The sequence below is a fragment of the Onychostruthus taczanowskii genome, unplaced genomic scaffold (genome assembly GCF_017590055.1).
Source record: "Onychostruthus taczanowskii isolate IOZ18803 unplaced genomic scaffold, ASM1759005v1 scaffold38, whole genome shotgun sequence".
In the NCBI taxonomy this organism is placed as follows: domain Eukaryota; kingdom Metazoa; phylum Chordata; class Aves; order Passeriformes; family Passeridae; genus Onychostruthus; species Onychostruthus taczanowskii.
Genome location: NW_024501237.1, coordinates 4,819,777 through 4,846,659, shown reverse-complemented (window position 1 = coordinate 4,846,659; position 26,883 = coordinate 4,819,777). Strand labels below are relative to the sequence as shown.

The following is a 26,883-nucleotide window of genomic DNA, read 5'->3' as shown; positions in this document are numbered from 1 at the left end:
TATAAAAAGTTTTCAAGACAGTGAAACAGAAGTCACTTATCATTTATGTAAAACTGCAAATTCACACCACTGCCAGAAAGTACAAAAAAGAAAGTATTACCATTTTAAGGAGACCAGACATGCAGTCTACTGATGTAGATATAACAAGGCTGATGGGAATTCACACAGCAGTCAAACAAAATTAATAACTATCTCCGAGGCTTCTGTTATGTGCAGAACACCACTATCTCTGCCCGCCCTTACCATCTGATGGCTCTTTTAACATCAGTTTGCTCACCAGCAATTTGAACAGCTTGAGATTGCATGAAGAATGAGTAACATCTTCCCAGCCTGGTCAAAAAGACAGTGGATGCTGCACAGCACAGATCTTGTCACCATTTTGCATATTAAAAACCCCAAAACTAGATCCAGAGTGTAGCACTTAGATATCATTGAACTGGGTAACAGAATATTTTACTGTTGGGAAAACCAATTAAGAAAAATTCATAAGAAATGAAAAAAAAAAAACTGAATTATTTCATCATCCATTAGTCCCTTGCATGTTCCTGAAAATCCATTTATATTGGTGCTTCCATTTCTCCTCTGGGCTTTGAACACTTTGGTATTTGAACTGTCAGGACTGTATATCTTGCATGCTGCTACAGAAGCATCCAAGGTGAGATTCAGTTTGGAAACTATGAATCTTACCATTCTTAGCCCAGAAATGTAATTGCTTTAACAAGCCCTGCACCCACCCACACTACTGAAAATGTTTGAGTGACAGGAATGCTTTCCATCCCCTCCAACTGCAAAATCCCAAAGGCTTAGAGAGGGAACGAAGAACAAGCAAGGTAAACAGATGCTCAGTATCATCTTGAGGAAGGCTATTCCATATCCTGCATCGTAAGTCCATCCAGAATAACCACCAAAAGTCACAATGTTCCAGCCCCCTGGGAAACCCAGACACCCTGCAGTCTCAGATCCCAAAAATGAACTCTCCAGCTGAGACACAAGGCATTAGTTTTCATGATTTGAATGAAGAAGTGATCATGCAGTAAGTGTAGGCTACTTCCAACAAAAAAGGGAAGACTGACCCAATTCTGAAAACCCAGCACTGTGAGGGGTAAGTCTGTAAGGTCTGTAGATAAGCCCTGGCACAGGGCATTGTACTGTAAGAACAAAGAAATCTCATGACAAGAGGCTAGTTACAGCAACAAATCTTTCCTTATCAGAAAAAGGTCCTCAGAAAGATTAATTACAACACAAAGCAAGTCCAGAGAATACCAAGTGTTCAGCTTTTTTGGTTCATTCTGAGGTCAAGTGAAAACAGACATAAGGCAGCCCACAGTATTTTAGGACATGACTTGCAATCCACCTTTCAATAAATCAGTCATTGCAATGAGGGAAACCTGTACTAATCCATCAGAGATGAGCTGCCATTACAGCCAGAGCTCTGGAAAGGCTGAATAGGACAGGATCATCAATAAATGATTCCGTAAATAAATTCTATTATCAAACCACAACAGCTGCAAAAAAAAAAAAAAAAAGTTTCCCTCACGCTTTTTTAATTTAATTACATCATTCCACATCAGATACTGAAATTTTGGCAATACCACCACCTTCACTATAAGAGGACTTTACATTACACTTTGGCTTTACTTGTTTAGGTATATTTATTAGACACCAAAGTATATACCCAGTTTAGCTATCACTATTATCTTCTGCATGTGCAAAGCCATAGTGCAATAGAGTGAAATTCACACTTTGTATCACTGTCAACTGCAGGTAAAAGGGAAGATTGACTATAGCTCCACAGTTCAAATGCAGTTTAACAGCTGCCCATAACTCCTTCTAATCCACATCTACAAACCCAAGACCATCACTATTATCAAAACAGCCTGGGGACTAGCTTAGAAAGGCTATCCAGCCTCTCAGTATCTGAAATCCTGAACTCCTCTTAGGAAACTACATGCTTTAAACTATTAAAAATTTCACCACAGGAATAAAAATCTGAGTGATTAGGGTGCATTATTTTTCAGTGCCAATTGGGAAGGCACTGGAAGTAACATCAGGGTCACATCCTCCAGCAAAAAGATATCAAGCCTCTTGAAGAAAAGATGTGGCAGATTTACTTACTTTTTGGGCAAATGCAATAGAAAAACCAGAAACTGTGTAGGAGAGAGTCCGTACAGAACTTAGAGAGGAAAAAAGGAAGAATGCAAATGCTGTGGTTAACATTAAACTGAGATTGCTGTTGCTGCTCTACCTTAAAGGGAAAAAATGTCCATACTAGTGGAGAGCAATCCTTTACCCAGCTCACAACTGTAATTATGATTTTATGTTTGAGATCACCTTGTGCAAAGTATCCTCGGATAGAAGGTATTTTCCAACAGTGCTCCATCAAGCAGAAGTGGTAATTCACCCATCCTAGGCTACTTGGAGTTTGAATCCTGTGTCTACAAAAACTACTGTGTAACTTGGTGATTGATGGGGGGAAAAAAAAAACAACCTATGTTCTACCACAGAGTGTATGTAAAAATAAAACATTTTATTTTTAGTATTTGGCTCTAGATGGAAGTGTGAAGTTAAAAATAACTTCAGGAAAAAGGTTGAAGAAAGTTTAGGGTGCATAATAGTCTTAAAGCAGCAAACTTAGGTCTCCACTGAGAACCACCCCTGCCAAGCATTACCCAAATCTCTACTCACCCCTACAGCAGCACATGACAACACAGGACATATGCCTGATCCACACAGAGCTTTCAGAGAAAATCTAGCATCAGGCAGACACACACACTTACAGACATGAAAACCAACAGCTTAACGGGGCTTCAGAATGGCACATATGTGAAACATCACCTTCAAGTTACACCGTATGCACAGCACATCTTTAAACACTGACATGACAATTGAGCAGTCGGGGCTTGGTGAGATATTTCAAATTGGTGGCAAAGCCCTTGCTCTCTTGGCTTCTTTCACTACACTGGACATGAAGCCTCTCCTAGAGCCCATCAGGAGGTGAGGGTGTATTTGCTTCCGTTTGGTGCTCACCTCACCATGCCGGAAGCTGTAACTCTTGCTTTGGAAGGTGGGACAAGGAAAGGGCATGCATCACAAAAATCTCAGCCAGGAAACATCATGGTGACAACAGCTATCATTCTGGAAAAAAACAAGCTTCTTCTTTCTTGAAAACAAATACCACAAAAAGTATTCTTGCTTCCCATCACGTACTCTTGCTCAAAGCAAACTACTGGTGTAAACCAGCTCTTGGAACATCTGACACATCTTGACCCACAATGCAACATCCCTCCCCTGGAAAAAGCTGCAAGCAACTCTTCTGCCACGAAGAAGTCACCATCGTCTTGTTGACTGCATAACTCCGAGTGATCGATCTCTGACAAGTAACACCCATGTGTTAGAAACATCAGCAGGAACTTGAGAAACCAGATCCTCTGGTATAATTCCATCTCCCCTAGACTCACTATGGCATTTGCTGTAGCTCAGTGAACACCTGCAATACCATTTGAGAGATGATACTGTGGATTTAAGAATTTTTTTTTTCCCAATTTGGCTCAAAATACAAAACGTTTTGAAATCCTGCACAAACAGAAAGGTTTGTTCTTCACCTAACTCTAAGGGTTGGTTCATCTTATGAGAATAGTCTACAACCAACAGCCAGTGGTACATTTCCTGGAGCTGTGAGAGCTACCAGAGCTACATTCTGCCATCACTACACTGGAGCGGCTCTGTGTTTTGGTTTGGGTTTTATTTATTAAGGCAGGGCCCTCTGAGTCATCTGAACTAGAAGGGGAAGAGAAGCCAATTTGAGGTGAGAAAGCAGAGGAAAAAAGCATGTAACGTTCACAGACTATTCTGTCACTGTCCAGGCTTGTTACAGAGGTAGCTCTTAAGCAGGCTTCACAGACAGGCGAGTGGAAGACAGAAACTACTCTTGACAAATTATCTAAATGCACATACCATGCACCTTTATTTTTTTCCTTCCAAAGAGTACTCTAAGTACTATTTCCAGCTGAGCAGAAAACCTCAAGCCATCAAGTCAGGTTTCCAAAACACCAGTGCAGTATAATTTTTGATTAAAATTAACAAAAAAAAAAAAAAAAAAAAACAAACCCAAACCAAAACAAACAAACAAACAAAAAAAACCAAACAATGTTTCTTCAAACACTTGAAGTTCCCAAACCCTCTGGATAAAACCAACCTTTTTATTAAAACCTTTTATTCTCTGAAGTGACATTATCACTGTCCTGCTAAACCTGTGTTCCTTAATTAGCTTTCACTGACAGTCCAGTTTTATACCAGCTACAGCATCTTTTCCACACATGCACCTCTCTTTGGTAAGTACAGTTTGTTGCTAGTTCTACTCACTTCTAGAGGATAGTACAAGAGGACAAGGGAAGAGTAATTTTAGGCCTCTACTGAAGAAACAATGTTTATGGAAAATACCTATAAATCTGGAATTCTGTCAGTACATATAAGAGGAAAAAACTGTTCTAGTTAATAAACACTCAAGTCAGCAGTTTATTATTAATAATTATTCTATTGCTATCTGTATATTCTCATGTGTTACATAAATATACACATATATTTTACACTTGTTTCATCACCAGAGCTGGCTACTCAGAATACCATTATGGAAGATATTTGTAACAGATCTTTTCTCCAGACCCGCTCCTTCCACTGGTCTTGGCACAAAAGGCTGGAAAAGTTTGTCTTGATAGTGGTTAAAGTCTGAATGAATAGCAAACCAGAGAATTCAATTCAGGTTCAACTCTGATTTAAAAACAAGTTATGGTCAGCTTTTTGTGTATCAAATCTGAGCACATATTAGAGAGTCAGGACTAACATTTCTATGTCAATTTTTGTTAATTTTAAGTCACGCTCAAAAACTGAACACTTAGAGCATCTACTGAACATGACAAACTGCACTTCCATTGGAAACCAGGCATTTAATTTGTTAAAAAGAGATTGAAAATAATAATGTTCTTAGACAATAGCATCTGAGCACAAAATCATTGCAATGTGTATATCCAAACCCAAAGTTGGGCCCAAAATCTTAGCAGTAGGGCACCTAAGTATACCTTAATGTTTTCTTGAAAAAAAAAACTAGGGTAAAACATCATATAGAGAATAACTTATATAGTCACTGCTTAAGTAAAAAAAAAAGTTTAAAACCATTTAAAATGTTATAGCAGGTAACAGGAAAATGAACTAGATTTCAATAGAACAAGAACATTTTTTTCCTACAAGCATGCAAGTAGGCTCTAAGCTCCACCACAACACATAAACACATCTTTTTGTAGCAGAAGAAAACAAACACAATTATATGCAATTTCTAAAAATACTCCTCACCAAACTGAAAAGGAAAATGCCTTTCACAATCACACCAGTGGAAACATCCTTACTTAATATTCAGTTACTTACAGATTTGTTGTCCAGCTTGCAAGATCTCCGCTGTCCATGATAAGGTGATTTCCATCCAAGAGCCCAAGAGGGCTGCTGGAGAATGCAGCTGTTGGAGATTGGGAAGAAAGAGAATCCATGCTCCCAGTTGGGGTGTCTTCTCTGGGAGAGCTGTGACTGTCAGCTAGGAAAGAGACAACAAGTCAGGATAGTCAACGAATGATCTCACAAAGCCAAATAATCTGCCTTGGAGATAATGTCCTGAAATATGTAAGAGAAGAAACCTTTCTGTTCCATCTCCACTGGCTATTCTGGAGGACAAGAAATCTCCCAGTATTTCCCCAAAAGGTACCGTTGCACAATTTCCCCCACTGTTCTCACCAGGCTTTCTTCATGTAGAACATATTCCAGTCCCTTTTCGGTTGTGTTTTATGTGAATGAAATGCTAATTTTGGGGAAGTGTTTTTAGACAAAGGCAACACATCTGATAAGAAAACAGTTTAGGCTATGCACATTTGCACGTCTCTCTAAAAACACAGTCTCTAAAGATAATTTAACATACATTTGAGGAAATGAGTGCTCTCAAATACAATAAGCAGTCTTCTCAAACATGAAACAATGACATTTAGAAAGGTCAGACTAAGCAAGAGATCTCTAACAAACACACAAATACCCAAAAATGTTACTTTTATTACTCCTTTCCAATGGTGTTACTTTTAAGAGAGCTCACTGTATTCTATTTATTTGTTTTCTTAGGCTACTCTTAGGATATCACTTGAGAGGCAACATATTCAGATATGATTGATTAGGAAAGCATTAAAAGAATAGCATTCCTATCCCAAGGACCATAAGATAAAGTTACCAATGTGTCAGAGCAATCACTGCAAACCATGCTGACACATCAATCCAAACAGCACATTCTTCACTGAAAAGCTAACCTTCACCCACATAGCCTTTTCCTTTCAACCTTTATTTTTTAAACATCAGCTGTACATTTCAGATATTCTAAAGGAGGTGTGTGAAATGAGGATGTTTGCAAGCATTAAAGTATCCAGCACAGATAAGCCAGCAGTCTCAAATGGTGCCTGAAGCTGTTTTCAATATATTAATATTTAACAGTAATAAGGATCAGCCACCCTTTACAAGGCTCCCTTGTATCCTTTCCTCCATCCATCCTACTCCCAGTAGCACACATGAACACAACCCACAAGCCTGCCAAATAACACCACCAGAAAATACTAGAGTGGATTAGATACTGCTGTCCCCACCATCCTTGTAAAACATCCTTCTAAAACAGTTCTGCTCTTTTAGGGCCAAAAGTTTTTGGGGAAAAAAAATTAACAACTATGTCCTAACACAGCATGAAAATACTACAATCAACAAAAAAAAAAAAGCTGTTTGAATATTGTGCTGTCTTGACATGTTATATCTCCCATATATAGTAATATACAAGATGAAGTCCTGTACAACATTACTTTCTATTTCTAAATTCATTAGCAACTTCTCAGGGAACAACTGAGCTTAACTCTACTCCATTAAGCTAAGCATTACTGTTACAATGATTTCATTTAGGATTTTTTTTCTTAATTAATGAAAAGTGCAACACCACAACAAAAAAAATATGGACAATGAAAAGCCACCCTTGATGGATAAAATCCTTCTCATAAGTCTATCACAGCCTCAATTTCTTCTGCTACAATAGTTCAGAGTTAGCAAAGCCCTCAGCTGCTTCCCCAGCCATCTCATCCTCACCCCCTCCCAGCAGCTCTGAGAGAACAACTTCCCTAGAGAGTAAAATGACATACAACTGAAAACAGTGAAATGATAAAAGTGATCATCTGGAAACTTCTCCCCAAGCAGCTGCTAATTTAAGGATCTAAATTAGCCCATAGTACCAAAGTGTGATATGCTCTGAGGAGGAGAACATTACTTGGGAAAATGAGTCACTTGCACTGTGGCCCAATCCTGCTCACCTGGCACCTCCCCACTGCACCAAGGCCATGGTGCTGCTGCTTCACATTTACATAACATGAGAATCACAGGAGAGTCAGGTAAAAACTAATTAATTACATCTCATTTGCAGATATATGTGTCACAGTGATAAACATCTGAGAAATCAGACAGTGGTACTGCAACCTCACTTCACAAATTCCTTAGAACTAGAGTTAAGTCCTTTTAATCTATCTGAATTTCTTTTCAAAGCAGTAGTAGTAGCACAGTCTAGATTATCAAACCATATATACCATATTAGAAGGCCACATTTACCTCAACCATTCACTTAGCATTACTAAAACACATTTGAAATTAATATTAATCTGGTGCTTAATATCACAAATATGACCAGCTCACAGCACCTCCCTACAGAAAGCAGAGGATATTCTGTTGAATTGTTTCCCAGAACACACAGAAGAATTTAAAAAAAACCCAAAACACTGAACACTTCAGTCACGCACAGCAGAGTCAACACTGGAGACTGTAGTATACAGGCAATTATGTTTGACATTATCTTAAATTAAACTGTGTGTTAAATCTTTCCTCAAATTTTACTTCTTCCTTCCTGAGCTGGAGTTTTCCCACAGTCTGTACTGCACTGAACTCCCAAAACTAAGACTGAGTTTTGAACACTAAAAACAAATCAGGTGTTTAAACAGGAAAACGTCTGCTAAATTCTATGGGATTACATAAAAACCCTCTAAAAACATGTAAAGACACTTTACATTTCTGATGCCTTCAGTTATCTCCTTTTGTAAAGTAAAACAATATTTTTATTCAGGAAGAGCCAATTCTGTATAACTACAAATACAGAAGACTAATGACCATCTAGCACATTTTCACAATTAAAAACAATATATGCTCCAAACCTAAATCCTCAAAATATAGGGTCATTGCTATGTTTCCAACAGCACAAAGATCTCACCCTGTATGTCAGTACCAAAAGTTCTGGTAACTTCAGAAATTATAGTAACTCCTGTACATGGCAGAGGCAATAGAACCGTGCCTCATTATCTCTTCATTCAGCTTAATAATCTGCTTTTGATTAATGTCCATCTCACACTGGGGTAAAACTACATCTTCCAAATAGTCGTTGTCCGAAAACATCAGCAGATGATAAAGGGAATGAAGAATCAATTGGTTACTAATTAACAGTCTTGCCAATCAATGCATGCACCTTCAGTTTGTTAGGCTTTATTTTCAGGCATGACCCATGTAATATGCACTACTAATTATTATATTACCCCTCATATCATGTTTTTGTGCTGTGTGACAGTATTTAAATGATCTCCTTTTTAAGTTTTACACCGAATCTCTTACTGGGAGGGATTTTGCAGCTTTGGAATCACATACCTGTTTTATAAAGCTGTTACAATTTCCCAGTGTTCTCTCTGAAGAGGCTACATCAGATGTGATTCTATGGGGTTTTGCTGTGGTTCCATCAGAGTGACAATAAGCATTAATTCCACCGCTTACTCCTACTCATAGTCCCATTTGTACATCCAGGGCTGGCACTTGTTTTAGCCATTAATTTAAATTAATAATATGATGAGTTGATTGGCCTCTGTGACCAACAGACTTAGCAGAGTCATTGTTTCTAAGAATGTGTTCCCTTCTATAATTCTGGGCTACATTTTCCCTCTAAAATCTGTACCTTTGTTTCTCAATACAACCGCACTTATTTTGTGTGAATGGGTGCAGCTTAGCACACAACCACAATTCCTACTGCCTGTCATTATTTGCAATTCTCCTAACTTTGTCCCATGTGCAAATATATTGTCAAAGATTTGTATTTACCTTTCTAAATACTGCTACTTCATCAGCATTTCTCCAGTTGCTTCAAACTTCTTCAGCAAGATACAAGATGTTTTAAAAATTAATATTGCCAAGCTATACAATCCCATGACCAGAGACCTTTCTTCAGACAAGCTAGGTGACTTTGCGTTATTCAAAATATTCACCTAGCAACAGACCTACCTGTGAACATCTCTGCTTGATTACACATTGATTATCATAAGTAAGTTCTTTTTGACACTTCTTCAGAACTTGTGACATACATTGACTTCTAGCTATTTCCTCTTTTTCCACCCCTGTTGCCCTTCTGTAGTTTGCTTTGTAGAAGCAGTAAAGACCCTAAGCTGCTGGAGACCTGCCTTTTAAGTTTTGACATGTTTTGTTTCTTTAAGTGCATGTTAAGGACATTGCAGGAACTGAATCAGCTTTATGGGTTTCCTTTTACCTCAGAAGTCATATTGATAGTCCAGTATTTTTTCCTCCTCTCACTCCTCTTTATCTCCAGCAATGTTCTCCAGTGAGCAGCATTGTCAGGTCTCCCACTCCTATGAAAAAGCTGACTGCCACATTGGACTGACAGGTCCTTTCAAAGAGGAGCTCCAGAAACTTCCTACTCTTCTTTCCTACCACCTGAATTCTAATAAGCTCTTACCTTATAAAACATGCAAGATGTAACTGCCTTTTAAGCTCATTTATATTATTCTTTGATCATACAGTCTGGTGTTCTTGGTGCCTTCACCTTCTCCTTCTAAAAATGTCAATCCCCCTCCTTTTTTTCTCATATTACACTCATTTTTGGGTGCCAAAGAGTGCCTGAACAGATGAAGGACACGAGGGTTCTCAGTACAAAAGCAGTAAGTCTGTATGACATCTCACAAATTTCTGTCAACATTCCAGCCATCAACTCTTCACCTTCCCTTCGTCATATTTGTGGGAAGGCTCTGAGTGCCTTTAGCTTGGCTATCTTTCTAGAGTTGCCATCAAGCTGCTTCTACAATTCATGTCCCCATCCTACGCAAATAGGTGTAAGATCCAATTTTACTATCAAGAGAGTTAAAAACTTGTTTCACATTCTCACCACCTTTGCATACTATTTAAATTTTTTGACTGCTTGGATCCTTTTAAACTGTCATGTAAATTAACTTCTTGTTTCACTGATCTAATCACAACACTCATCCAAGCCTTTGAGCTTTCACTGTGCCTCTGCAATAGACACCCTCTGCTCTGCCTGTATGGCTGTTCATGGTTCAGACCAGCCCCATCTAGAAAATAATAAATATCTTAGGCTGATCCTAACAATTTACTGATGTGTCTAACTGGTAATACTAACCCCTCAATTTCTAACCCAAATATCCTTCCTCCTTCCCCCCTTCCCTGCCTCGTGTCACCCTTTCTCATAATAACAGATACCCCCAAAGTGCCAGCACAGACTAAGACCTACCTCATATCCAGCTTTTCTCTAGTAAATACATGAACCCTCAATTCCTTCTGCTTTTTATCTGAAAAAGCCTCAGATAGTAAAAGCTCTCAGACCCTCCTTACCAGAAATCTCAACTAAACTTCTACCTAACTGAGCATGACATGTCTCCCCACTGCCTTTTTTCCTCCTTTTTCCATCTGGCTAGTCTAAGAATATTTTTCTGTTGGCACCCAAAGTTGAAAAACAACCCCCGAAATACTTTGGCAGTGTCAATAATCAGATCCTTACTTTACTCTGAGAATTCTAAATAAGAAAAAAGCATTTGTATTAAGGAGTATGAAAAGCAGAGAGTTAACACTATCAGTTACTTGCTTAAGTGACAGTTTTCTTCCAACTTCAGCTTAAGTAAACTGATGAATTACATGTTTTAATGTTAAAAGCAAGACTAATCTTTAATGTCAACAGTGCAACCAATATCTACAGTTTAAAAGTAACTAGAGAATGAAAACATATGAAAGAGAATTTTTCTGGAGTAAATAAGGAATATGTGACTGTTTCTGTTGAGATACACAGAATACACCAAACGGAACAGTCATATATGTTTTAAATGGTCATTGCGTAGGCAAATCATGCTAAAATAAGAGGATAAAAATCCATCTCAACTTTGACACAAACAGTTAGAGTCATAGACAAGGGATGATAGGGACAGTTACTGAGGAGAGTAGGTTAAAAATGCTACAAAATCCCTGTTGCCACCTTCAAGTCTGCCATTTTCGGCATCACAAGGTGGGGAAGCAGCAGCTGCAGTCATCCTCCCCCATCAGCATCACAGCTGCATCCCACTCTGAGACTACAAACATTCCTTCCCCATAAATAGCTAATGTCCCACAACAATCCAGAAGTTCAACCAAGCAGAAAGTAGCTTTGCTCTTACATTACTTTGTCTATGTACTATATTTTCATTTTAATAGGAATCTCATGGATCAGGGACAGAGAAAACATATTGGTATCATAAATATCCTTGATCAAGCAACTACTTAGTTCCAGGTGTTAGATCTTCAGCATTTACAGAAAACAGACAAAAAGCATAATCAAAGTTTCCTCACACAGTTAATAAATCTTTAAATGATTCCATGAAACAATGTACCAACTAGTCTGGAAAGGATTCAGCCATTCCTGGAAAGCTAGAAGTAACTCCATTGGTGAAAGTTTTCTGTGATAGTTATCAGAGGAATCTGCAGTCAAGAAGAGCCTTTTCTAGATGCAGGGCTGCCCCTTTATTCACTGTTTACTGTACCACTCATCCTGTGGTAAATCACACCAAACACCAGGGGAACTCAGATATTCTTCTACTTCTTCAAACTTTAAAAAAGTTTTCTGAATTAACGAAGCCAAGTCATCTGTTTCTCAGTAAATTAAGAAGCTGTGTACTTTCATTTGTCATGCCACTAAAACTCAATTGTTTGTTACCTCCAGACCACAGAAACTGCTTTTTAAGACACATTTTAAACACATTTCCAAATCAAGGTGAAATCTTGATTGCAAGGTAATAGTGACGTATTATTTAGTTTAAAAAGTAAGCACAGTGAATACTAAAACTAAGCAAGAGAGTTATTTCAGTGCTCCTGAATAATGGGTATTTTGGAGGTCAAATTCCTGTAAAAACTCAGAAAAATAGATTTATACTACCACATTCCATTATCCAAAAGTACCCATTAATAACCCAAGAGTGTAGCAATACCTATACAATGCAGCCCTGCCCTGGTATGCAGTTAATTCTTACAAAAATTTAGACATCATAGACTCATCACAGCCTCAAGGCAGCAGAGCAAATGGACAGCAGACAACCCACATTCCCATCAGTTTCATGCTGTCACACAGAACACATGCAGCAAGAATCAGATCCCTGCTGCAGCTACTTTTTTTCTCTCAGACAAAATAATTAACACAGTTATTTGAGTTGACTACAGTTTTTCCTAGATAAAGACCAACTTTGATATATTTTTCAAATGTGTGCATGTAGCAGCATGTGTATGTTAGGCACAAAGTAGCTTTCCTGTAGAAAGGTTGTTTTCCCCAACTCCATCATGGTTCAGATACATCAGGAAAAGGAGGAAGATGTGCTAGACAGAATTTGCCTCAAAACTGGATGATGCAATTCAAGAATTGTAGCCAAAAGGGCCACAAGGTGTTTGAGTTAGGCTTAGGAAAGGGAAAGAAATGTGCTCATCTGCAAGTTAATTAGAGGCAAGTGGAGTTTGGGGACCATCACCCTGTCCTAGCCTCCTCCTTTTTGATTTTTTTGTCCGTTTTTAAAATGCAAAGTTTAATTTTGAACAAGCATCTTTCTAGAGATACACTTACCCAGTATCATTAAACAATTAACCTGTAAGAATTAAGCAATTATTTCAATGAATATTCCCCTTACTGCAGGCCATCTTTCAAAATCAGAAGAAATACTGCTCAAATTATTTTACATCAATAAAATCCAAAAGACACACAGCCTTTCACTGAGCAAGCTAAAACGGGTAAAGAATCTCCATTTACTCCACAAGCTGTGGAAAAACAGTTCAAGACAGTCACAGATACAATGTTGGGATATTAATTATATCACATAACTGAATCTTGAAACAACAGAAATCACATACAAGCCTGCAGAGAGGTTCCTCTTTTGATTTGTGTACACCACAATAACAAAAGCAGTATCTAAACTCAAGGATTACTCATTTTTACCAGAGCTGGCTTGGCAGGAAACCACACATGATCTCCAGCCCTACCAACCTGGCCAGGTGCCATCCAATTTCATGGCTGAAAAATGCAATGATGAACTGAAGCTACTTCCCGAAAATCCTGACAAATAGTAAGATAAACAGACTGTCCCACTGCTTCCATAGTTTTTTTTGGTAGCACTGAGTTTGGGTTTCCACCAGTCCAGGCAACATTAACCTATGGTCCAGGTCTGTACTGAAACATACAGGGGAACAGCTCTAGTCTAATCCATGAGAACTCTGAAAAACCAGAGCAGACCAAGAAAGGGTACAATCACCAGACCTAAAAGTTCCCTAAGTCAGAAGCACTTCTTAAATAACATCAAAAACTCCAAGTCAATGAAAATATTATTCCATTTCCTTTTCTGTTTGGCTGGCAATTCAGGCACCAATAAGCTGGAAGATGTGTCTGTAAGGGTACTTCCACCCCCAAAAGGTAAGGTGTTCAAAAGTTCTTTCCCTGAGCTGTCAAACAGGGATGGATAACATCACGCTACTGTCTCCTTTTCTCTTGCTATTAAGCTTGCTTTATGTGCAGTCACTTCCCATGACTTCTTAAAAGAAGTTTCTCACCAATAATTCCACAACCTGGCCAATGACAAGGACTAACTGCTACCACACTGTGTATCTGATGGGTCTCTCACAAGAAAGCCACTCTGAAATATTTTCACTGTGCTGCTGACACTTGGCTGTTCCTCCTTCCTCATTTTGTTCACCTCTCTCCTTTTCCCATAACAGTGACTTCAATAGAGGAATGGATCAAGCAGGATACATATGGCTTGTTGAAAAAACTACTGAAAACAAGATAAGCAGCCCTTAGGGGAAGTTTTGTCAGTTGTTTCAATTGAACATCCAGGTGACAGGTTTGTTGATCTCCCCTAAGAACACCTTCAATCTCCCTGTTGGTTCAGCAAGTCACAAAAACAGCTGGGAAGGAAAGAAATGACAGCAATGTAATTCACCTTGCACCAAGTGCAACTTTCAAAAGAAGAGAACAGAAAATTAGAGAGAAAAAGAAGAGCAAATAGGACAAAGACATTCAGAAGCTAATGGGCAAACAAGAAGACATTCTTTTCTGACCGAATGAAAAACACTGATGGAGTGGGAGCAAAACAAGAGGAATATTTTCTAACTTGCATATCAGCCTTATAAAAAGTTCTCCCCTGCAAGATCTCCCCTGCAAGATCTCTGCTATTCTTGTCACCAGTGAAGAGAAGCAAGAGCATGTGAGGAAACCACTAATTCAGTGCAATGCATGTTCTCATCCATAGGAAGGTGACTGAAGAGCTGAAGTCTTTGTTCTACTTACACTCTTGCGTGCTGGGTGAAAGAATTTACTTTTACCAGTAGAAGCTGGCCAGGGCACAGCTGGCATGTAGTAAAGATATGTCAGTGACTTCCATGCCTGGGATTAATGGCTTTTAGCATGCCAAATTGGCCTTCTTACAGCATTATCTGTCCCTGTATGTCTGTGTGCAGAAGGTAGAGAATGAAAGAGATGAAGGATTATTACAGGAGGTCAGAGATTTTTAATGATGTCTGGCCTCAAGGAAAGATTGACCCATTCTCCTGAACTTGTCATTCCTTCTTTCAATTCAGATTCAAGTTTTAAGTCTATTCAAGTTGCCTTTCCCTGCCCCTGACTTCTGTTGTATGCATGTGTGTGAACACGTGGATGTGTTTACTTTGAACATTTCTACAGATTTCATACACTGAAAACAGACAAGCACTGGCAATGAAACTAAGGCAATTCTCACACCACCCATGAAGATCTGGTACACCTCATTCAACGAGATGTAAAAGTCAGGAGATGTTTACTACATCATGACACAAATTTGATTTTTGCTAGCAGCGCAGCAAGCAGACTGTAGCTAGAAGATCACTCACAGGGATAAAATGGGAAGATAATGTATATTGTGCATGCAAGGTATGGATCAAAATTATTCTGTATCTCTTAAAAAGAAAATAAAAGGCAAAAAAGTACCTTCTGTGGACCCAAAGCTCTCCAAGCAGAAGTCAACTTTCTGATAGGAAAGTACGACCCACAATTACATAAGAAAAAGCTTTACCTTCACTGGCAGTAGCTCAAAAAGACTTTTAACTTTGTATAGCACACATCCTACTCGGTGCCATCAGGTGGGAAAAGCTGTGATGAATCACATAGAATTGCAGGAGCTACTCTTGCAGCAAGATAAAATACAAACTGTCTGAAATTCCACATGGCAAACAGCAGTCATCCTGATCTTCCCCTCATGACTAACACTGGTGCACTTATTTTGTGCCAGCATAGCTGTGTTCTGCTCAGCTGTTAACAATAGCTTTGTAAGCAAGTGTTGCAGGGCCTTATGGCTTTTTGATATGCCTATGTAGCTGCTTTCCTTTCCATTTCCCCTACTATGTGCCAGGTTACAGAAACACTTCCAAGCAGCAAATTCAGAAATAGAAAGAGTTCAAGGCCAGGTTTCACACCTGCAACCTTGCAGTCCTGGGCTGCTCAGCCTTGAAGACCAGTCTCATTATAAGTCCAAGGCTTCCTCTAACATCCAGGTTTTCTGTTCCATAATTCCAAATGAAGTTTATGATTTTTTACTTGTATTTGGGGCAGGAAGGGATGGAGGGGGAGAGTAAGGAAAGGGAATATTGCTATGTAGCCATTACACATATCACATTTTACTCTGATAAAGTAATTTAATTGAATGACACAGTAATTCATGCAAATTAATTTACCACCCAAATTAAGACACTGTCTCACTCCAATCCCCACAAAAAAAATATCAAGACCAGCTACTTCTGTTCAACACTAACATACCATTCATAACTATGTGTCCTGAAATACTTCAAAGAGCAATATAAGTTAGCACAAAGTTTTGAAGGTTTAAGTAGCAGTTCTAAATTCTATTTCTTTTCAAATTCTGCAGAAGAATCCGTTTTCTAAACCACTATAAATACAGTATTTAATTCACAGCAGCAGCAGGCTATCAAAAACAGCCCATATGATCCCAAAGTGGGGGGATAGGACACAAATGCTCTAAAAAAGAACAATGAAGCCCCCCTTTGACACTAATGTGCTATGTCCACATACATGCCAAGGAGAAATTTTGGCACTTAGAGAGTATTCAAACAGAATAAGGCATCAGCAGGCCCTGTGGTTTAAGGTGTATATTCTGGTTTGTTTAGAAAACAAGTTGTTCTGTAGTTGGACAAAGTGCTACGCACGACCCATTTCTTGACTCCAGGTGCGACTTATGCAACTTGTGCTGATTTTCTGCTCATCCTGGATGGACTGCATTACACTGCCTACCTTACACAGGACTTTTCTTCCCATATTGCTCTAACAGCCCTGCAAAAATTGTTTGACAACCTCTAAGTCTCTGGCACGGGAAAAAAAACCAAGAAAAAGAATGCAACAAACAAACAAGAGAAATCCCAAACCTGTTGCATTTGCTACAAGACAAGAAAGATACATTAAAATTTAAATTAAATTGTAAGGGAACAAGATTTTAAATCTGCATTGCCCTCTAGGAGAAATGTAAACAGCAATCTCCTCTGATATATACTGACTGCGCAAATGGAAAATAAAGAGCCAATGACATGTTTAGAACAGAATACACAACTCCCAGTTCTAGCTAACAGTCTTTCCCTGTCTGCATAGAGAGACAGAGGTAATGAAAAAGCATTTCCACATAACTGAGACTGTAAGAGGAGTTTCTGCACTGCTATTCATTATGAAGTTCATTCAGATAGTGAGAGGGAAGAAGAAAGCAATTTCCATAGATTAAGAAAACCAAAACCAACAAAATAAATTTTAAAAAGCCATAAAAAAAACCCAAAACCAAAACAAAACAAACAAACCCACCACCAAAAAACAAATCCCAAATCTTCATTTAGAAGGCTAGAAAACTCTGGAAATGGTCCTAATGTAAATCTCAGACAAATCTGCATTTTGCTGAAACAAGAACTTTGGGTCTAGGCCACATATGAAAGTAGCTCAGAGTTCCCCATTAGGTCCAGTTCTACTTAAGAAACTAGGATGTCAAAAAAATTCAGAGGGAAAATATAGTAACTGGCTTACCACAGAGCAAAGAAGAAAGAAGTTGAAAGAAAAACAGACAGCATCATCTGTGACTTAAGTTGGTCATTCAGGAAACAAAGATCCTCATGGTAGTAAACATAATCCTTGAATTGTTTGCAAATAGGTTTAATCATCTAATTGCCATGTACAAGGAAGGAAAATCTATGCACTATCAGAATTCAGTACAGCTAATTACTAGAAGGCAAAATAAAGATTTTTATCAAACGTAGTGTGTGTTCTTCAGCTATTATATCTATCAATATTTATATAACTTACAGCCCTTTCTGGGTGGTTGCTGCATACATTTTCTGTGCAGTCAAGAAGCTTCTCGACTGCAAACGTGCTTTTAAAAAGAAACCTGGCCTGAACCCTGCATTTCCAATTCAAGCAGTGGATTCTGAAGCCTGTTAACTCCCTGGAGCAGCTGATAGCTAAAGACTTGTTTCCGCTTTTCTAACAATTTCCTGGTTTGCATAACAATCCTAAAAGAAACACACTCAAGAAGTTTTCCAGCACAGAGAGATTTTGTCTCCGACACAGTTCTAGTTTCAAGGCATAGAGAATATTTATATACAATTACCATAACTTTAGAGATATATTTGTCTACAAATATATTTACATATAAATATGTATCAGCTGCTTGTTTAAAAGAAGATTATGATAATTTTGCCATATCCAGGAAATACAAAACACTGGCTTGTGCCTGGTGCTTAACTCATGCCATTGTGAATAAGGGGGGGCGGGGGAGAGGGAAGGGGTTTAATGTTTAATTTCCTGTTAAAAACACACACAGGATAAAATCTTCCAAAGAGCAGTTATAAAACATGCATTTGTTAGCCAAGAAACTAGGTAAATATGGAATGAAGCCCAGGCTCACTTCTATTCCTTCACCCCCTCTCCAAAGAAGAAAGCAACTGAAGGCCATGGAGTGTATTTGGAGGCACTGAGCTCTACTCAGGGACTAGATAATTCATGAGCCTGGCTGATCCACACAGCCTGCAGCCACTGGGGCAGTGGCTCAGAGCGTGCAGTGACACAGCTGGGCTGGAGGCACTGCAGCGCTGCATGTGCGTGGCACACGTGCCCAAGAGCCATTGTCTCAGCTACTGCCCACTGCCCTGGCACAGCAGGTTGGCTGAACAAGGAAAAGAGCCAGTAGCAGGGGGCCAGCAGCTAACAACAGCCTGAGGATCATGCTACCTTTGGGAGTGGCTTTACAGACCACAGAAGGTATTTTTTCAGCAGTTACAAGGGAAAATGTTATTGCCAGATCCCACCCAAAATTCACCTGCAGCCTTCACTATGGGTTTAATATGTACCATGATGTATTAGGCAATTCTGCAGTTCAGCCTACTACAACTCCCAGACAAGCACCAAGGTTCTGCATGAATTGTAACTATTACAGCCTTTAATAACCCCAGCTCTTTGCCAAGATGCCCAAATTAGACAAAAATATGGACTGCATTTAGGCAAAATAGACTCTTTATAACAGTTTTCAACAGTAACACTGTATTTTTGGCCCTCAAAATAAAAAAGAAAAAACCACCGAGTGCTTTTGTCTGCAGTGTTTGGGTCAAAGTCAACTACTCAGGGCAAACCTTACTCCATGGAGTTTGAGAAGTTGTGGTACTTCTTGGGTCCTGCTAGGATTCACATTCAAAATTAGATGTGAACAGCTCTGTGAGTGGCTTCAGTTTAGCTTTGTTTTTCAGATGAGGATAAATTTATTATTGCAGATGTAGCTCAAGAGCTTTCTTAGCTTTTGGGAGCATATTATTCAAATTAACACATCTTAAGCTTTTGAAGCCAATACCCCTAAACATCTTCTAGTCAAGGCATTTAGTTTCATGTTTGATGCAAGACAGACACAGATTTTGTATCTCTCTGGTGAATCAAATCTGATGGCAGGAATGCTGAATTTCTTGCTGACTCTCTGCAAAACTGGCTTTGAAACTATAAACAGTCCTGAGTTTGTTTCTAAAAGCTGCACTTAACAGCTGTTGTAGGTATTTGTGTTCTTGCCTTATGAAACAAACCACTGTTAACCACTAATTTAGTGACAGTTCACCAGTGAATCTATTACTACTGCATGATTCCAAAACCTTCCTGTTTACTTTCACTTGTTGTAACTGAACTTTGTACCCTGATCCCATGGCTCTTCATGTGAAAAGACAATTGGCAAAAAACATTAGGAAAGAGAAAAGGAATAGGGTGGAGAAAAACTAACACAAAATGAGCCCTGACTTGCCTCCTCAGTACTGTACCTACCCCCAAGCAATGAAATTTCAGGAAAATTATTATGGTTCTGGCCAACAGTCAGAATACATCAGATGTTATTATACACACTTTGCCTCACTGTATCTTGCTACTGCAGACTTCACAGAAAAGGAAGACTTTTTTTTTTTTTTTTCATTGCTTTTCAATGGTAAGGCAGGTTGACAAGTATTTACTGCTAGTTACAGCAAGGTATTAAAGATTCAAGTGAAGTAGTGGTATTCTCCAGTGCAGTGGTGACCTGAGCCTTTAATCCAGATGAATTTAACTGTAAAGTGCATTAGCTCTTCTCATAAAAGATTTGCTTTAATTTTAGTTCTCTCTCCATTTATCTTATGGCTGTGTAATCTTCAGTAGAGGTCAAAGAGATTTCCCCAAAGAAAGAGGAGCTGCTTCTTTTTTAGAGGAGAAAAGCATATTTAAGACAGTCCGTCCTACTTTTAAACATAAGTCACAGGACAGTATTCCCTGCTGTCCTCTCTCTGCAGCTCTCCTTGCTTCTTTGCATGTTCCAAAGCAATTAAACCAGCGTGCATGTGCATCCACACATGTACACAAATGAAACATGTACTGAAAACACCTCCGGGAGATAGGATACACAACCCATCTGATGCAAGAACTGAAATTACTACTAACATCTTACCATCATCCAACTCCAGGCAGAGATTGTAAACAGCCAGAGGCCTCTTAATACGCTGTCCTTGTCTTCTTGACTGCCTTGGTGGGGCGTTTGGAGGAGATATTGACATAGAGATTGGCTCAGGGAAAGTAGCATCAGGCAGGGTTTTGAAAATCTGCAATCAAGAACACAAAGGGTGTTAATTATTTATCATGAAGAGCAACCTGTGCAATGCAACTGTAAACCATTATCAAACAACATTTGTTTTGGATTTCATTCAAAGAAGACAGGAGCCAAAAAATCCATTCCTTCAAGTTTGGGAGTATGCCGTGAGTTTTTAATGAGTGCTTTAAAAATAAATAAATAAATAGATAAATATAACATGGAAATAACCAATAGCACCGTCTACACATTAACCAAGCTGCCAAACAGTTAATTCAAAAACAAATCATTTGCAGCCACACTTACCAGCTAGGATGGAGGGGAAGGAGAAAATGAAAGATACTAACTTAGGAACCAGTAACCAAAATGCTTTATAGCTTTAGCTAGAACCTGTAACTTTTCCAGAATACCCATTTTAATTTTCAAAGCTTGTGATATCATTACATCAGCCATTTTAATTAAAGAAACACACACTCTTGAAGAAAGCAGGGGGAAAATTTTGTGGGCAGGGGTTTTTAGTGAGAAATACCATAGTAACAAACCACGTGAGAATTTATTCTGTTAACTGTTATATATCAAGACAATTTTATATTCAATACTGACATTCACAAAGATACATATAAAAAGGATTGCATTTTCTGTCATCATTTTATCTTTTGAGTCACAACCATCAGCACATCACCACTCCCCACAGAATACCACGTCATTTCTCTCTGAATTAACCAACAGCATAGATTCACCGTACCTGACAGCACTTTAACTGTCACACAAAGGGGACAGTCTAACAGTGCTGATTTACTACTAGAAATCATCAGTGTGCTGGCTAGCAATTTACCAGCAGCCTCTACAAGTGACCATGGCATGAACAACTTGGCTTCATATATATTTCAGCAAAGACAAAGCAGCAGATAAAGGAAAACACAAACAGGAGCTGTGTTAGAAAACTCCTGTGTTTGTACAGCACTTCACAGCAATGCAACACAGTGATATAACAAGAGGTAATGAAACAGCATATGATGTTCTTGTGCTCTGCAACTTTATAGTATTTACTATAAGGACAAGTGGCAGAGGAGAGCTGTAATCAATGTTTAAGAGGAAGGTTTTTATAAAGTAGAAATTCATGCAGAAACTATAAAGGGACAACACAGATAATACATTTTTGGACAATAAGAGCATATGTCAGGTGCAGCATGACACTAAAAGCCAGACAGGTGAGAAATAATGCCATAAGCATAGTAAGGCACTCAAAACACCATGTTAAAAGTACTAGAGACCCTAAATGTCAGCATATCCTGGCCTGCTAACCCTGAATATTAACATGTGGGAAGAAGATGACCCAAGGTCCCATGTATGCATTAACTTACAGCCATTTAATCATCACTTTTGTATTGGCAGGTAAAAGACTGTGCTGGTACAAAATAATTAAGAAAGGACATATTCCACGAAAACAGTGGAGAAATTATCATAGTCCCAAAACTGGGCAGCAGTGGGCCAGAAGCCCATGTATGGTGTGCACAGGAAAGGTTCAGTGGAAACATTACCTTCCTTTTCAGTAAGTGAATGTTGCCATGGGGGAGGTAAAAATGCTCTAATTTGAAGTTCCCCATCACAGCATTAGGAAAACCGTCTCCCCCTCCTTCACATGCCTACGAACAAGGGACTACGAGAGAGTGCCAAAACAGCAACTCTCTAAAAACAAAATGTTTACAAAGAAGAGAGGAAGCTGTCCAACCTGGTTCTCCCCAGTACAGACACAGCAGCACTCTCAGGCTGTGACAAAGCTCTAGTTGTGCTCAGAGTTCTAAAGCCATTTCTTAAAACATGATGCAATATATAATAGTGAAATCTAATGCGCACCTCCACGGCACTTGGCTAACAGTACCACACTGCCCCCTTATGTGTAAACACAAGGCTAGATTGAGCAGGTTTAGGGATAAATATTTGCTTCTGAAAAATTCAAAGGTACCAAAGCTTGAAATGCCATCTTGTCCATGGACTAAGCATTGCATTTGGGCTCCCTGGCAAACAACTCTCTGCCAAGAGGTTTCAGCATGTTGTTTACTATGCCACGTTCCACAGCTGTGTTTATTTCTATCCATGGATCTCTGCTGAAATTAGTGATGGTGAGAAGAACAAGTATTTCCCAGGAGTACTTCATAAGAGATGAGCTTTCTTGTATGCTTCTAGGTGACTTGCACAGGTGGCAGTGAATTTCTTCAGTGTTTTTTACTTGTCTCTCACAAATATTGCAATATACTCTCCCAAAACTATTATCATGAGAAATTAGGAGTCACAAAGGTAAAAGAAAAAAAGACTTTTTTGCTCTTTCAAGCAATTCATAGTTGTGTTCATCCCTACTTTGGTATCTTTTTAGGTCTTTTTAGTAGGAAAATAAAATCCAGCCCAGCTCTAACTAGACATTTTTCAGCAGCAGCAATCTCCTTCTATAGTAGGCCAAAGCCTCAGCTCATGCTACAGTTTTGCAAAGGAGAGCATCTGAAAAGCAAGCAGAACATCAACCTCTGCCTTCAGAATTGCACATACAGCATATTTCTTGCTTGATTTTCACTTAAATAGACAAATGTGTTTCATCAAGGCTTGGATATTTGTCTGCTGCACTGACAGAAGCACTGCTAGGTCTGCCTGAGAATGAGGGGATGGAGAGCTGCTTTATTTAAGCTGTGGGGAGAAAAGTTGGTTTTGGTTTTATTCAAATTTGCTTCTAATCTTATTAACTATTTAATCATCACTGAAGATAAATGTTTCATGGCAAATAAAAGATGCCAGCTGTGAGGGACCTGTTGTCAGAAGCCCAATGCATGCACACAGAGGACTGAATTCAACATCACACACACAATATGAGCACCTGAAATGGGCCCAGCAGCACTGTGTGCTGGCTGACTTGCACAAAAGCAACTCAGCACGGGACCACAGGTGAGCAAGTTTAGGAGTACTGTCCTGCACTACAAGCAGCTGCTATCAGATGCATGGCAAGGCAATCACACATATCCAGTGGGAGGCAATCACACATATCCAGTTCTCCCAAGGAAGAACAGATTGGAATGAGCTATTTAAGAGATTATTATTTTGCTACTCAAAAAACCACATCTCCTGAAGGTCAGATCTACCACTATCACTCATCTGGATTGCAGAAGTCACCACAGCTTAGACTAATTCCTGTAATAAAGACAAGAGTGAAGTATGCTCATTGAATTACATCATTCTAGAAGCAATAAAAATATACTAAGCCAGCCTCAAAGTTTAAAGATTTCACAGTCGTGTCCAATGTTAACACAGTTTTTGATGCTGTGGTCAAATTGCATGAGATTTATAGATTATCAGTTCTCTACAATTTAGTTCTCAAAAGCTCTGGCATACTGCTATTGACCTACCTGGGAGTAAACTGTGAAGCTAAGTGTAACAATTTATATTTGGGAGAAGACTAACATATGTAGCACTCACAATTTTAATCCAGCAACAAATCCCTCTGTTAGTCAGTCCCAGTTAGTCCACTATGTAAATGGTTCTTTAGGTCTGATCTTATATGAAAGCAAAATTTCAAAGTGCACACTGAATAAACCAGAGGATGAATCTCCGAACCTGCAGTGTAAAAGTTAAAACAAAAAAAGATGAAACTCTGGTGGATCAGTTTAAAACTCTGGTAAGTCTGACCTATTTCTCTCTCTGTGTAGGAGTATAAAATGGATACTTTACAAGCCTAAACAAACCACAAATCATCTCGAGCATACAGGACTAATAACAGCTCTGTCTAGAGCAGTGAGCCCAAGATCATCCCTACATAGAACCATTCCAATTCCTAAATCTGTCCCCCACAGTGTCTATGGCAGCATTTCTTCAGAGTAATGAGCCAAATTCAACATATTATCGTACTGTATTCTACCAGCAGATCCACATGGCAGCAGCCCAAGCAATTTTGCCAGATTCCCTTAATCTGCAACAACAGTGTTGGACTCTAGATCCTGAGTTCTTACGAGAGCCGATTTTAGATACTAAAAAAACCCACGGCTGGGAGGATTTACCTTGGCTTATTCCACAGGTTTATGACTAGATGTATAGCTGTACATGGAAACGTAGATTAGATTCTGCTGCTACAAGAGAGTACTGATCTGTTCGTTCTGGTCTCAAGCAGAACTAATTAATGAATTTCAGTATGTTTGCCAGGAATTACTTTAGGAAAAGACCCAGACATCAGGTCATCTCTGTCTGCTTTGTTTCACTGGGGTAATTAAAATTTCCTCTAAAAATCAGTGAGAAGCAAACAGCAAGGACAGAGTGGGATGAAAAAGAGGGGACAAAAAACTGGAGGCTTAGTAATAGAGCTAATGAAGATAAACTTACAAGAAATCAGCTTAAAGCAGTGCCATGGTTTTGTTTCAAGAAAAAACCCCAATCACCAGGCACCTAGAACATGCATCTATGTCCTTGGAATATACAAAGACAAACCAGAGCACCAGAAGTCACTGTGTAATGCAAAGGAAGCTAGAACATGCAAGGTGATTCCAAATTCTTTGGAATTCCACTAGTGGGATAGGCTTCACTACTACATTCATATGTTGTGGGGAAGAGTATTTCTCATGACAAGAACAACATAAGTTTCTATTTGTGCAATTTCCTACAATACCAGTTTGATTTGCCATTGTTAAATAAAAGATACAAACACAGACACTTCCACTAATGTTGACTGAATAATATAAAACACTATCCAGCTATGGCACATGTACTGCTCTCCCCTTACACATTTTATCCCGATAGTATTCCTTGCATTTCCATGACAACTGGCTATAATATATGCTGATCAAAGAATATTTTATACATTAGCAGTTAACAGGATAGTGCAAGAGGAGCTTATCACCATGGTCTTTCCTTGACTTAGCTTCTTTTCAATGTAAGGCAAGCCCAATTCAGGTTAAACTAAGCAACCTGCACAAAACCAAAAATCATATATTTATATTACAGACAAAACACTAAAAAAAATGCCAACTGCCTTTGTGGTTCACAGTGTGCCTTACTCAGATTAATTTTCAACATTTTTTTCCTCTTAGGATAATGAAGACAGTGGTCATACCCTGTTTTTTGCCATTTTCTGAAACCAAAGCAATGATGTCTTTAACGTCAAATTACAATTTTACTGTAGATATAAGCATTTCAGAAATTGCAAGGTGAAAATAAGCATCCTAAAACACTACTACAATAGCTCAGCCACTAATTATAACCACTAACCACTAATTGCACACTAATTGTAATCCATTTTTTAACAGTAAAACCCATATTCAATAACATGAAAAGTTCTAGGGTTTTTATTCCCTATTTGAAGGGATTACAGAAGCTAATTGGAGTTATTAAAAGTTTACTCATAATAGAAGTTACAAAATATCAACTTCTACAGCGCATGGACAAAAGTTTTATTTCAAAACTGATTTCTGCACCAATTCAAACAATTTTATAAAACTTCCAGAGTACTGAAATATTTTTTAAAAAATCCTTTGTTATTGTAGTTTCTTACTGGTTCATATTTTCACTTTACTGTGGACAATGTTAGATCAACATGTTACATTCCTGGTTTTAGTCAAAATATCTATTTCTTTTTCTTGTTCACAAACACAGTTCAATAAATAAAAACTACATGCATTAGGAATTCTTGATATCCAAACAGAATATGTGTTCAGTGTGCAAAATGTGATTAAAGTTGATTATTTCTAAAATTCAATATTTTTTAAAGTTTGCAAAATTCTCCAAGAAAAATTATCAACAACTTCATCAAAATTCTTAAATAACTTACCTCCCAAATATTACCATCACGTCCACTCCAATACAGGTGTGCCTGTCTCAAATTAGTTATCCTGTCTTTTGCAGTTTAACACTTATATACTGTAAAACGTCATTTACTGTGCACTGCTTTCTGTGAGATTGCACAAGATGCAGGTTTTCTGAGGTTTTGGATTTGGAGGCTTGAATTCCGCTACAAACCACAAAATACCTTTATAGATTATTCACAAGCATTATATTGGGGGTGGGGGGTATGAATTTCAGATGTCAAGCTGAAAACTACCTGTGGCTCAGTCCCTAGAGGGCCACCAACCAGAGACCATCAATAATGCTCTTGATGCTGCCTGGCACACACTGTTGAATTACAGTGCAACTGGAAAGTAACCAGGTATAAATCAAAACAAGAAACAGGAATCATCCTTGGCTGTGAGCCAAACCACAAAGATCTCTAAATAAATAAATTAAAATTGAATCCATCCAAGACAGCCTTTTGTTCATTGCAAAGACATTATTTGCTGAGCCCATCTGCCTGACAGTCAGACCACCCCTAACTAATGAAACATTGCTTATAGGGATTTGTGGACATGCTGAGTCTCAA

At 38.6% G+C, this 26,883-nt stretch overlaps 1 protein-coding gene across 1 annotated transcript in view; it reads right to left on the bottom strand.

The window, feature by feature from the left end:
* Nucleotides 1-26,883, bottom strand: part of ARHGAP10 (Rho GTPase activating protein 10) — a 137,930-nt gene that overhangs the window by 14,493 nt on the left and 96,554 nt on the right. The window contains exons 19-20 of the mRNA XM_041412073.1: nucleotides 20,361-20,511; nucleotides 5,419-5,581 (exon numbers count right to left, since the gene is read on the bottom strand). Coding sequence (XP_041268007.1) covers nucleotides 5,419-5,581; nucleotides 20,361-20,511 — 314 coding nt within the window. The remainder of the gene's footprint in view (nucleotides 1-5,418; nucleotides 5,582-20,360; nucleotides 20,512-26,883) is intronic.